At 36.7% G+C, this 14490-nt stretch overlaps 1 protein-coding gene across 1 annotated transcript in view; it reads left to right on the plus strand.

Moving 5' to 3' along the window:
* LOC145689225 (venom serine carboxypeptidase-like) overlaps positions 1-1714 on the plus strand; it is a 38704-nt gene extending 36990 nt beyond the window's left edge. Inside the window, exon 6 of the mRNA XM_081763362.1 lies at positions 1199-1714. Within this exon, the coding sequence (XP_081619488.1) occupies positions 1199-1714 (516 nt within the window). The remainder of the gene's footprint in view (positions 1-1198) is intronic.
* The last annotated feature ends 12776 nt before the right edge of the window (positions 1715-14490 follow it).

The raw sequence follows: 14490 nt of genomic DNA on the forward strand, positions 1-14490 counted from the left end.
CAGTTAAGTCAGTGCTTGGCTATAAAAAGACTGTTAGCGTTTAAACGTATAGGTGGCAATATATACCGGATGTTTTAAAGTCAAAATAAGAAACCTGCATAATAGATTAAATATTTCTTCCTTTTTGGAACCTCTTTGTGAGATGTGAACTTGAAAACAACAAAATTAGATCAGCAACACTTTAATACATAAACAGCTAGAATTGACAGAAGTCAGCGTCAAATGATTAACGTACATACTTGGCAGTACAGAATCACGTGTTAAGAAGAAAACTCTCTCCCGTTGGTCGTCTAGAGAAGCTAAACTTATTACTAAAAACTTCAGTTTTTGATTGCAGGCTTCTAAACTATTTTATTTTGGATTCTTAACTAAGCAGAAATTCTATCTTCTCCGTGAATTCATAATATTTCTCAAAATCTAATCTAACAATTTCAAAACATCATCTCAACGAACAATTTCTGTACATGTGTCTATGTATCATTGATTTGTGAGTCCTTTTAATATTTTTCATTCTTCAATCTTGGAAATAAATATTGCTTTACCCATCAGGGATTTGCCGCGAAAAGAACCTACGTACTACTAGAACGTTCAGTTCAACTACAGACAAATAGCAACCTAAGTTTTCTCATGCATTTTCTTACGTCCATTTCCCTGTCTACCTTGGACACATCTTGAAGGTAATGCATGTTTCTCCCAGTCAAGCAATTTCAGAGTTATCAGGTGAATCCTTCCAATGCAATCAATCCCTGTGTCATTGTTTACCTACGTTTGGTCGTTCGTGTAGTCACACACATGCCACTAACAGCTTCTCAACTGTGTACCTACAACTACTCATAGCAGCCATAGCTTCAAAACTGAAATGCTTCACGTGACATTGGACGCAGGGATACCAAACAGTGCTGTATGTTACCATGAAGGCAGTGTTACTAATACCATAACTAAAATTATAATAACACCGTTTTCTATGATGTGCAACTTAGGGAAACTGAGACTAATATACCTCACTCTAATGTCATGCAGGTCAAACATTTTTAAAAATGGAACATTTTAAATTACCAATTTCTACTGGATAATATCAAACTCACTAAATGTTTTCTCATGATTTTATTTAAAGTAATCTGTTAGAGAGATAGTGCACTTTATTTATATAAGTTGTGTGGTTCTAATAACGAATATAAACAAACTGTTTGTTTTGCAGCTGTTTCAAGATCTTGCATTCGGAGGAGCTAGCTTATACGGTGAGATTAACCCGTACAATTATTTGGAACTGGAGGAGCCGCTTAGTGGCCCCTGGGACACTTACATGCAACAGCTAGAAGTGAGAGAAGCTGTTCATACAGGAAATCAGGCTTTCGATTCCGGTGATGTCTTCGGCGCCTTGTGGCTGGATCAAGGCAAAGGTGTGAAACCATGGTTTGAAGTATTAGTTGACAACTATCCAACTCTTGTATATAATGGGCATTTGGATATATGTGTAACATACGTTCTGAGTGAGAACTTCTTGCAAACCCTCAATTGGACAGGAGCAGAGGGCTTCAAAAACGCTGAGCGTGTAATTTGGAGAGTTGGTGACGACATTGCTGGATACGCCAAAAATTATGGTAACCTTACAGAAGTTATGGTAAGAAATGCTGGTCATATGGTTCCTACAGAGCAACCCGTGCACACTTTGGACATGTTGGATAGATTCTTTACTGGAAGAGGATTTCAATAAATTAAAATTTAATGATCTTAATGAGAAGAATGATTTATATATTGCTGCTCTTTGAAATGATATGATGTAAAAATATGCCTTAATAAAAATTGAATTAAAAAATCTTGTTACTTATGGAAATTTTTTCTTAACATGTAAAAAAATAGGATTGTATCACTAAACTATACTATTGAAAACGAACTAATAGCATCATTTTAACTTTGTGACATATGGTCAGCAAGTTTATACCCCACCACCATTATATCTGCTTTATAGGCTGGATTCGCAATCTCCCAATTTAACCCTTTGTCATACAAGGGATATATTTGACCCTTTTATATTTTCTGTTTCTAATTTCTTTTTCTTCTAAGTCCAGCATTACTGTTTTAATGCACTGGGACACATGTGTCACACAATTGAATGTCCTTTTTCATGGAAAATAAAAAGTATCAAATTCCAAATTCTGTAATCTTTGATTCTCTTATATTAGTTCATTATTCAAAAGGGTACTTCTTTCCAGGCATTCATTTCCTAACTCACAATGCTGGAACAACATCCAAACTAACAAAAGTAAACACCTTGCCCATTTGTCTGCATGAGAGTGTTCATAGAAATCTTACACAAAAAACTGTAAATTCCTTTAATACCAAACACTTCTTTTCTCAGAAATGGAGAAACGGTGTAAATAAGTCGTAACCACTTTGCACACTCAAAGATGTTGGGTATTAAATAATGAGGATTATAAGGGTTGGCAACAAATGACCGATGTTTTAATGTCAGCTACATGTCGACTAGTAAAACGTTGATGGCTAATGACTAGCGCATCTTGTCTAATGACTAACGCGTGTACCTTTGGCGCACGTGGTACCGGGTTCGATTCCCGGTGTGAAAATACAACAAAAACTTATTTCACAATCAATCACTTTCATTAATCATCCGTCTCATTTAGCCTAAAGGGTATAATCGTTGGACGTTAAACTAAAATTTTATACCACTGGTAGAAAATAATGAAATACACAGTATGTTCAATTTAGCTTAGGGACCACCTCGAAACAATATACTTAAGGATACCAGAAAAAAAATCTGTTAGTTTTCTACGTACATCTCTTCCTGCGCCACATACTCGCGGTATTGGTCATAGAGGCTCCGGAACTCCCTAGGAAATACGTCCACACAATGATAGAGGTGACTTTGACCAAGGTCTGAATCTAAGGATATAAAACATGAAATGAGGTTATGAAAGGATGATCGAGAGAAAATGACGACCACATAAATACAAGTATTCTGAAATCACTATTTGGCACACATTTATCCTACTATTTGATACGCTTCGAATTATGGAAAAGTTATACTTTTATGTAAGCTTCTATAATACGCAAGAGAAATTGAATTTATATAGTGGAAATTGAATCAATTTAGACGAATACAGGCAGTTTGGATGTATATCCGTGTCATTATAGTTACATCATGAACTGTAACTAATGACTGCTATTAAGCACAACTTACTATTTACTCATAACTTTTGATAAATTTAGTAATGTATCCAGTTGACCTGGCCTAACACTTGCAACTTTCATTTTTATAACTCATTTCTATGACCAATTAGATTAAAATTACTATATCCTATGACTTTAAAATAGAAAAGTACTGTAGTATTCATCACAGTGTTAACGTCATGTACAATTATTGGTTGAATAAATAAAGCAGTGATTTAATAGTGTTCATGGTAATTAAAGGTACCGGTAGTAATCTTGCCGACTTCGATTTTGAATTTATTCATTGCAACCAGTCTGGCTTAACCATTGATATTTCTTTCTATACTTACTAATCTATCAGAAAGACAACATAAGCCTGCGAATTTTAACTTTTAAAACGTTTTTTAAGACTTGATCACAGATTCCTAAGTATTTTTGAGAGCTAATTTTAGAAAACAAGATGTTTTGTCTCTATCACGCAAAACATTTTCCGCTAAACAAAATGAAAGAAAATGAAGTACAATATATATTTATGTATTTAAAGAAAATCATTGGATCAAAAACACGAAATCCAGAATGGCGTGGGATTTTTTTTTTTTGTGTGTGTGTGTGTGACGCTCAGCCTGGAAGTATAATTACAACCTTCACCCTCCCATAGACATTTTTCCAAATTACGCTGAAGGTTAAAAAAAGAGGTTAAGAACTCAAAAAATAAGCAAAATAAATTCCAGTTCCTCGTGACGTATTCCATGACGTATCAACTTCTTTTCGAGCCTTGTCTCTTGTGTTTCTGGTGTGTATTTTCTTGGTGCAACATCAATCAGCCATTATTGAAGTATTCCAGCAACCTTGATACCTTTGTCCAATCTCTTTTGTGTCCTGGTGAAACTGTTTATCCATTTCTTCACTCGCGCCACCTAAGTTATCAGGAAAGTAATCCAAATGAAAGTTCTTTTTAAATGTACACTTAAACCTATTGCACATAAAAAACAATCGTCGCTATCTATTACCGTTGAAGCTTGAAATGGTTAATTTGAACCAATTTGGTTTGCATAGAGGGTTAACGGAAGGAATGTAACCTATTCTTGGCACGCTGAATTGATTGTAAAAACAGCAATTTGACGTGTTTTACCGTTTTCTTCTATGAAAATCAAAATTGAAACCGAAAGTACCAGTAAATTTCAACCACTTTGGTTGTGGTTGTTATTGAGACGATGAATCAATTGAAAAAAAAAAAAAAAAAAAAAAAAAAAAAAAAAACTGCTTGTCTCTATTTATTACTATTTCTGTACTATGGCGGCAAATGTTGAAACCTAAAATTGTTAATTTGAATCACTTCTGGTTTGAATAGAGGGTATCAGAAGAGATGAAACCTATTCTTGGGACGCTGAATCGAATGCAGAAAACTGCTTCTTTTACCGCCTTTTTTTAAATCTATGGAAATTAGTATTGAAACCGGAAGTCTTAGTAACTTTCAACCCCTTTCGGTTTCGGTAGAATGTTGCTGGTTGTGGTAGTATGTTCTCTTGAAACCCTGAATCGATTGAAGAAAACCACTTGTCACTATCATAATTTTGTTCTATGACGATAAATGCTGAAAACAGAAATGGTTAATCTGAACCACTTGGAGTTTGAGTAGAGGATAAACGGAGCAGATGGAATATATTTTTGGCACGCTAAATCGATTGCAGAAAACTACATTTCGATATCATTTACAGTTTTTGTTCTATCGAAATCAATATTGAAACCAGAATTAGTCGTAAATTTCAACCACTTCCGGTTTCAAGTAGAATGTTGTAGGTTGTGATGGTATGTTCTCTTGAGACCATGAGTTAATTGTAGAAAACAACTAGTCGTTATCTATTATCACTTTCGTTGTATAGTGATAAATGTTGAAACCGGAAGTGGATAATTTGAACCATTTCTTGTTTGAATGGAGAACTAATGTAGGAGATGGAACCTATTCTTTGGACGCTGAACCGATTGTTGAAAATCGCATGTCGATATATATTACCGTTTTTCCTGTATGGAAAAATCGGTAGATATTTAAATCGGGAAGCAATTGTAAATTTCAACTACTTCCGTTTCTGGTAAAGTGTTACGAATATTCATAATATGTTGCATTGAGGTGCTGCATCCTTTACAAAAACAGCTTCTTGCTATCTGTTACCGTTTTTGTTCTATGGAGATAATAAACATTGAAATAGAAAATTGATCATTTCAATCACTTGGGGTTTCGATGAAGGTTTTACAGAGGAAACGCAACCTATTCTTGGGACCTTTAATCGATTGCAAAAAATCGCAGCTCTATTTCACGTACTGTTTTTGGACTGATACCTGTCGACAGACGTACGGACGGACAGAAGTCTAAAAACCTGATCTTCATTCCAGCTTTCATTTATTTCAACATGAATGGTAGAATTCTCTTATTTATCGAATTTCCCTTGAAATTCACATATGTATACTGTATAGAAACCTAACACCTAATGTCTGTTTTTTCACTAATATTGAAAAAAGCATATAATTAGAACATTTCCCTTTCTCCTTTTGTCTCATCTGATTTCCTCTAAGTTCTAATTAGTCACCATCCTGTTATTATCTTCTGTCATTACAGGAAAACAAAGGATGAACAAGAACGACTTGTATATTGACTTATCCTGTCTGTCATTTGCACCTGAGAACCCGTATCTTTTCGTACAAATTTCCCCACCTGACTCACACATTGTATGCCTCATTGTCTGCGTGTTTACGTAATTTTTGCCTTCAGTTCCTTTGTGATGTATGTCACACTGAAATGTTGTCCTTATATCTTATCTCTACTTCTGTAGACAGTCATTACGTAAGAAACCTTGAACGTACTACACCTTGATGTTTTTACCAATACAAGATAATTTACAACAAATCCTTTTATGTAGAAAGTCAATTTGTATTGCTATTTTAAATGCAATTATAGTTCGTTACACTTTCGTTTGATACTCAAAATTCTATACCAGACTCTATCTTTTTTTTTATAGACTTCAGTGGCTATGCTTAAGTGTCATGCAGTCTTATAAAACGTCTCTGTCCGTACGTCCTCCGTCCGTTCGTCTGTCTGCCGACAGTTATCAGGGCAAAAACGGTAAGAGATATGGAGCAAAAGGTTTTTGCATTCGATTCAGCTTCCTACGAATAAGTTCCGTGTCCTCTGATAACCCTCTATTTAAACCGGAAGTGATTCAAATTTCCAATTTCCAGTTTCTATACCAAATTCCTGGTTACATTCATCATACTTAGTCCTTCTTACAGTTTCCCGACGATTCTTGCCCGTGTGAAGCCACCCAAATATCTCCGGGTCACGTTGCTGTAAATGACACAACTACAATGCGTTCTAACAGCTTTCTACTTGATACACATTATCTTTTCTATTTATTCAACTGGATTCCGTTGAGGGATCATACCCATTGGGCTCTGTAGTCACGCTGATGTTATGCCATGCAACGTCTTATTCCTTGTGTTTTCATTCATTTTCATAAACTACGCACAATTTTTTGTTATCTTAAGTTTTGCACAGCAGTGTATATATATATATATATGGGTTTCAAAACAACACCGACAACGTTTGGGTTAAAATACATATGAGCTGAAATTCCCGTTCTTGAAACGTTGATAATAAGGTTTATACAATTTGACAATAAAGAAATGAATAAAATAAAGTGAAATGAAATGAAATCTTTGAGTTTTACGTCCCACGGTTATGCCGGTTAGGCTAAAGAAGACGGTGATAACGAGAAATGAATGAAATGGTGGAATGAAGAAAGTGGAAGGAAACTGGAGAACCCCGAGAAAACCCCCCACACGGTGTTTGTCCATCACAAAGGTCACTTGGCGGGGACTGGGATCGAACCCGGGACCCCAAGCACCAGAGGTGAACGCTCTACCACTGAACCACTGCGGCCCCTATGAATAAAATAAATAAAAGATAACAACGCACTATTAATTCCCCGTCCGGATAACTTCACCGTTCTTGCCTAAAAGGCTTGAGACTCATCATTCAAAACAGCGAGTCCGAACACTGTGAATTCGACATTAATATATAGATTATTTTGGATATTTTATTTCTGACCTATTCTTAATTTCCATGGCGATGGGGCATGAAACTAAAGAGATGAGTGAACAAAATAACGAGGAGCAATGCAGAAGGTGTCACTTTCAACTCTCATGACAGCTTCAACGGCACTGTCGTCAATCAGCTTAGCAACTCCGAAAACTACGAAAAGTAAAAAGGGCAAGAAGAAAACAAGCCACATAAACTTGCTATAATGGGGGAGCTTCAGAACTTGAATACATTACCAATCGAATTTCATATTTAATTTCAGGTATTTTACGAGGTAGCATAATTTTTGAGTCATTTTGTTGGGTCGATGCATAAGTTCGTGCGGTTTTCTTTTGGGTTGGCAAGAATGCGGTGTGAAGCGATTGCTTATCGTTATTCCGTTGTTTTACCGTAGTTTGGAGTTTGTGTGTTGTAAAACACACGTTTTCTTGATTCTGAACGTATTATTGTATATCAGACAAACTAATATGGAATTGTTTAACAAAAGTGATCATTTCCGTCACATTTTACTCTTCGAGTTTAGCCAAGGATCCAGTGCAGCAGAAGCTGCGAGAACAATTTGTGAAGTGTACGGGAATGAAACAATTGTTGAAAGAATAGCACAGAAAAGCTTCTCTTGACCAATTCGTAACAGATTTCATCCAGTCTAAACCAAAACAGTTCTACAGGCGAGTCATTGAACTGCTACCTGAACGTTGGCAGAAGGTCATAGATAGTAGAGGTAAATACAGATGGTGATCAGAAAAATGGAAACACCTGTAGTTGGCAACACGTCAGATGTACGGGTTGGCAGTGGTGTCGTGGCGCCCTCAGCACCGGACCGCTGGTGGTGGTGTGTTAGGTCGGTCTCCATACTACGTCAGGCGCAGTGGAACAGCAGTGTCCAGTGGCTGCAGCAGAAGGAGGTAGTGTAAAATGGGAGACCTCTCAGATTTTCAAAGAGGGCAAATTGTTGGTGCGCGGTTATGTGGAGTGAGTGTGACGGCAGTGGCTACTGTGTTAGGTGTGTCGCGTGGGACAGTGTCGAGGGTGATGACGGCCTACACAACACACGGGAAAACCACATCGGGGAAGCGGAACAGTGAGCGGAAGAAAATCATGAGTGACAGGTCACGCCGGGTATTAAAGCGCATTGTCACGCATAACCGTCGTGCCACTGCAGAGCAAGTGACGGAGGAGCTCAATCAGCACCTCCCCCACCCTGTTTCGACAATCACAGTCCGCCGCGAATTACATGACATGAATTTACGGGGTCGTGTTGCACGGGCCAAACCGCTCATCAGGGACCATAACGCTTTCGCACGCCGCAAATGGTGCCGCGATCATGCAACTTGGACCGTTGAGGACTGGAAACGTGTGATATGGTCGGATGAGTCATCTTTCACCCTATTCCCAACCACGGGCCGTGTTTATGTGTGGAGAACGCCCAAAGAAGCTTATGATCTGCAGTGTCTCCGCCCAACTGTGAAACATGGCGGCGGCTCGGTGATGGTGTGGGCCGCCATATCATGGTTTTCATTGGGTCCTGTGGTCACACTTAGCGGACGAATCACTGCCAACGATTATGTCGCAATTTTAGGAGACCACTTGCATTCTATGGTCCGGATGTTGTTCCCGAACAATGACGCCATCTTCCAGCGTGATTTGAGGAACATCAGGATGAAGTTCAACACCTCCCCTGGCCCGCCCAATCCCCAGATCTCAACATAATGGAACATCTGTGGTCCGGCGACGATTTCCACCTCCATCCTCTCTCACAGAACTGGCCGATGCCCTGCACGAGGAATGGTGTAAAATTCCACTTGCTACCATTCACGACCTCTATGCCTCCATCGCACATCGCATCAAGCCTGTTCTGAAGGCGAAAGGTGGCACGACACCGTATTAATCTGGTAAGTTGCAATTTCGTTCAGGTATTTCCATTTTTCTGATCACCATCTGTATATCACTACGTGATTGTGAGTTAGTGACAGTAAATTGTATGCAATATATTGTTACACTCATAGAATATGTTAATGTTATGTCCATGTTGTGTTTGTATTTGAATTAACAGAATAGCAGAATAAAAATAAAATGTAAAATATAAAAACCGCACGAACTTATGCATCGACCCTATATTAAGGGAAAATTTAAGGATTATTGTATTTATAGCTACCATTTTCGGCCGCACAAGAAAACAAATTATCGTATTTTCGACTTCGAGAAAATTCATTTAGAGATCATTTAACAATTTATATGAAATAGTGACTGGCTCTATAATGTCCACGTGCAAGATTGCTCTGCATACTAAATATATATATATTTATTCAGTAGCTTCTATATATATATATAAAAAAAAGTTCGTCCAGATATTACATGAAATGAAAGGAAAAGAATCTCTAAATCTATTTTTGATTTAGTTTATTAGAGTATCATATTTTTCTTCCAGTAACACGTGCAGATATTATTAGCATTTTGCAAGGACGAATTGATATAATAAGATTTTGATTAAAAATCTTAAATAAACTTATAATTAGGACATAAATTGGCAGTGTAACGTCTTACGTTACGCTAAAAGCTCATAATAAATTCCTTGCTTTGCCTATGTGCTTCATTATAATAAAGACACGGAACGTTGCTGTTGAAAGAAGAATAAGAAGAAATTGTGTCACTCATTTATTATAGGAAACAATAGAACAGCTGGTTTTCAAGAGAATATATGTCTCTCCAGGTTTACATAATAAACTCCTATCATAAAAATAAAATCTATTATATGTTAAATTAAACGCAATTTGCTTTTGTTTTTTAGTCTTGTACTCGTTGAAGAGCTTGTTGTTTGGTCATTATCAGATAAGATAATGGAGGAGGTTTGAAACAGAGTTGCCAACCTCAGAGAACAAAATAATCTATTTTTGTCTCTAAAATTATCATATATTACAAAGAAATATCGTATATTCGTTATGCACGTGATGATCGCAGAAAAAAGTATAATGCTACTACTAATAATAATATTATATAATAAAATTATCTAATAATCTTAAGTTTCGAAGTTTAAATCGGCGTTTCTGTACTCATCATTTTTTATCTTCAATAACAATATTCTGGACAACAACAATATTTAAAGCCCCTCGTAAACTCACTAACTAACTTTATGGCCTATGGAACCCGGAGGTTCAATGCCGCTTTCACAAAAGCTCTCCACTGACTTCTATCCTTAGCTAACTGCACCCAGTTTCTACTTTGTATTCCTATCTCCGCGAGATCCATCTTAATATTGTCCTCCCATCTTCGCCTAGGTCTTCCTAATGCTCGTTTTCCGATTGGTTTTCCAGTCAATACTTTGAAAGCGTTTCTACTTTCTTCCATTCTAGCTACATGACCTGCCCACCTAAGCCTCTTAGACTTGACGACCCTAACAATGTTGGGTAAACCGTATAAATTATGTAGTTCCTCGTTATGAACTTTCCGCCATTCCACATTTCTGTTCCTCTTGAGTCCGAATATTCGTCTCAGAATCTTGTTCTCAAATACTTTCAGTCTATGTTCTTTCCTCAGAGTAAGCGACCATGTTTCGCAACCATACAGAACAACAGGCATTCGATAGAATTCGCTACGACAAGAGATTTTGAACTGAATATTAATATGAATTATATGCTTTTAGTTGACATTTAATTTCTTCGTGAATATGATTTTCGTCTGTTATTATTGATCCTAGATATTTGAAAGTATCCACTTTATCAAAAGTATTATTTAATATTTTAACGCCTCTATAATTTGCTGTATTATGGTCCCGACACACTTCCATGTATTTAGTTTTCTCTGCATTTACTTCTAAACCTATGTCCCTGCAAGCGTTTAATAAGATCTCTGCATTTCTTTCTATTGTTCGCCTGTCATCCCCTATTAAATTTACCTAATCAGCATATGCCATAACCTAGTGAATACCGTTCACCTCTAGACCTTGGTTGCTATCTTTGATTTTCCTTATAGCGTATTCCAGAACAAAGTTGAATAATAATGGCGACAACGCATCTCCTTGTTTCAGTCCATTTTCGATGTGAAAGCTCGTGGACAAAAATTTTCCTACCCGACTTTACTTTGGGATTCATTTAAACATATCTTAATTAATCTAATTAGCTTTCTCGGTATTACAAGTTCTGTAAGAACGTTGTATAATGTTTCTCTCCTAACCGAGTCATACGCCTTTCTAAAATCAATAAATAGTTGTACCGAGGTATTGTATTCCCACTTTTTTTCGAGTATTTGGCGAATGGTAAATAGGTGGTCGATACTTGATCGATTTCGTCTAAATCCGCACTAATAATCTCCAATAATTTCATCTGGGTATGGGCTTAATCTTGCTAATAGAATATTTGAAAGGATTTTATAGGATGTTGATAGAAGAGAAATGCCTCGATAATTATTACAATCAGTTTTGTCGCCGTTCTTGTTTATTGGAACAATGATTGATTCTTTCCACTCCTGTGGCAATTCTTCCTTGTTCCAGATAAGAAGAATGAGTTTGTCTATTTTGTTCCACAATTTTTCGCCTCCACCTAAAATTAACTCAGACGGAATTTTATCTACACCCGGAGATTTGTGTTTCTTTAATTTCTTTATAGCGGTTTCTATTTATATTCGGTTAGGTTCTGAAATATACGGTTCTTTGTTGTGTATCTCCTTTTCTAAATGCACATTAGTTTTTGGCTGCTGCGTGTTCAGCAAATCGTCAAAGAAATCTTTCTATCTATTTAAGATGATATCCGTATCAGTGAGAACTATTCCGTCAGCTTTCTTTAATATATAAGCACGAGGTTGATAGCCTTTCTTAAATTCGTTGATCCCCTTATACGTCAAGAATGTTTTTATTTTTACTATTATCTTCAAGTTTCTTAATTTTAGCTTTCAGAAAATCGCGTTTCTTTGTTCTAAAAGTTTTGGAAGTTTCCCGCCTGATGTCTACAAAATTTTGTGTAGTTATTTCATTCGGATTTTATAGCCAATGTAATTTTGCCTGTTTTCTCTTTAGACCCCTTAGAAACTAAAAATATTCACTTTTGGCAATTTTTCTATGGGTTAGTCTCGAAAGGCTACATTTATGTCAAATTTCATCATTCTAACCTTGCCGGAAGTGCCTTAACATTTTGGAGTGTAGGAGATGTCCCATATAAATAACATGGGAAAAATATTTCAGTCCACCATAAAACCACTCTAGAGTTGGAAATTATTATTTTTGGTGATTTACTTAGTTAACACTAACGAAAAGTATTAGCATACCGAATTTCAAGTTTCTATTCCAATTCCAAGTACATTAAATATGAGATTATAGGCACAAAAAGACCCATTTTAATAACAATTGGAATTTCTTTATTGACCCTTAAGACCCTCTAAAACTTAAAGATACTTTTGGTGTCACTTTTGGTAATTTTCCTGTCGGTTAATCCTGGAAAGGTACAATCATGCCAAATTTCCGCTTTCCACGTTAACCGGAAGTTTCCCTTTATTTTATGTCAGTTCATGTACTCTTATATAGTTAGGATTTGAATAAGGACGGCATATATTTTTGGGACGCTTAACTGGATACAGGAAACCGCTACTAGCTATCTAATATCGTTTTAACTCTATAGTGATCAATGGTTAAGCCAGAAGTAGTTGATATCTGTCACTTCTGATTTTAGTAGAGATATCAGATGGAATATATTATTGAGAAGCTTAATTGATTACAGAAACAATCCGATTTTTTACTATCCGTCACCAATTTTGCTCTATAACGATAAGGTAAGATCTAAAAGGTCAGCGTCTGGATTCAAACTGAGTACTTCCGTGCCAAGTGATCTGAAATGCCAATCCTGTGTATATTTTTCATGAAGTAGTATACTTCCGAAGAAGTTGTTTTTAGCTACTTTCAGTTTTATGAGAGAGAGAGAGAGAGTAAGGTTGACATGGAACATATTCTTGGGACGCACTCTCTACTGCATTTTGTGCCATTTCCGGATTTACGTATAAACTAAACAAGCTGTTGCTTAGGGTCCACTCACTTGGGAGCCCCAGAAAATTACAGGAAAAGAAAACTGGATGTACAGTTCCAAAATACACTGTAAAATAAAAAAATAAACAAAATCTACATATAGCAACAGTAATTTCTGTTGTGTAGGCTTCTAAGCTGTAAGTAAAGTGGCTGTCTTCTACTAGCATGCTCCCTAAAATATCACTGTTCTGCTCAGTTCTATATATAGGGTCCTACGTTCTGAATGGACTGGTTACAGAGCTGGACATACAAAGGACCCCATTACCTTCAATAGCTTACGGCCTTATCAAACTTAAATCCGGCTCTGAAGTAGAAAAACGATGGGTCTGAAGTAGAAAAACGATGGGAAGGAGCAGTCATAGAAGCAGAAAACAGAACTTTGATGACAAAATGGAAAGATACGAGGGATATCTGAAGGCCAGAGACAAGGTAATGGATTGGAATGGAGAATTTGCTATAAATAAAGAATGAGAGAGGCTTTTACTTAGGCCTAAAGAAGAAGAAAGGGACAGGAAGAAGAAAGAAATAGAACCAATGAATAAGGGAACATAAACAAGGATAATTAAATGACAAGAATGAAGGCAACAAAAAGGTATATTTTTAATTGAACAAGTGTGCAGCAGAACAGGGTTACACGTAGGCTTATGACAAATGAAAAAATAATTGATCCGATTTCATAAAGTCACTGTAGCTTTAATATTAGACATATTGTTACAGTACTTTGCAAACGTATTGAAAACCTCATAAAGTTTTTAGTGAAATATTAAAAGTGTTCTATATGTGCCCCCCTTAGCAATTCAGCAAATATCAAGTCGATAATCGGACGCTTGCTGCAGCATGTCCCTTTCAACCCGTTGGAAAGCACTGTTGATGCAAACTCTCCATTCTGTTAGGTTTGTTGGCAGAGGAGGCGTAAACACTGTATCTTCCGCATAATCCCTTACAAAAATATCTCTTGAGGTTAGGTCTGCAGAGCGTGGAGGCCATAAGAGGAATTGCTGACCATCACCCCCACCACGACTATTTCTTCACTCACTGTAGGCTGACCACTTAATTTCCTCTTCTGAAGCTGTAAACTGTGAATACCATCGTTGAATGGACTTGACAGTTGGTGTATCTTCCTTGAACTTTGTTCATAACTATCTTTGTACTGTTAGGACAGACTGATGTGATAGAAACTGGAATACAGTATAAGCTCTCTGCGGCTATTGCCATCTTAAAT

The sequence above is a fragment of the Thermobia domestica genome, chromosome 7 (assembly GCF_964235325.1).
Source record: "Thermobia domestica chromosome 7, izTheDome1.hap1.1, whole genome shotgun sequence".
Taxonomy (NCBI): Eukaryota; Metazoa; Arthropoda; class Insecta; order Zygentoma; family Lepismatidae; genus Thermobia; species Thermobia domestica.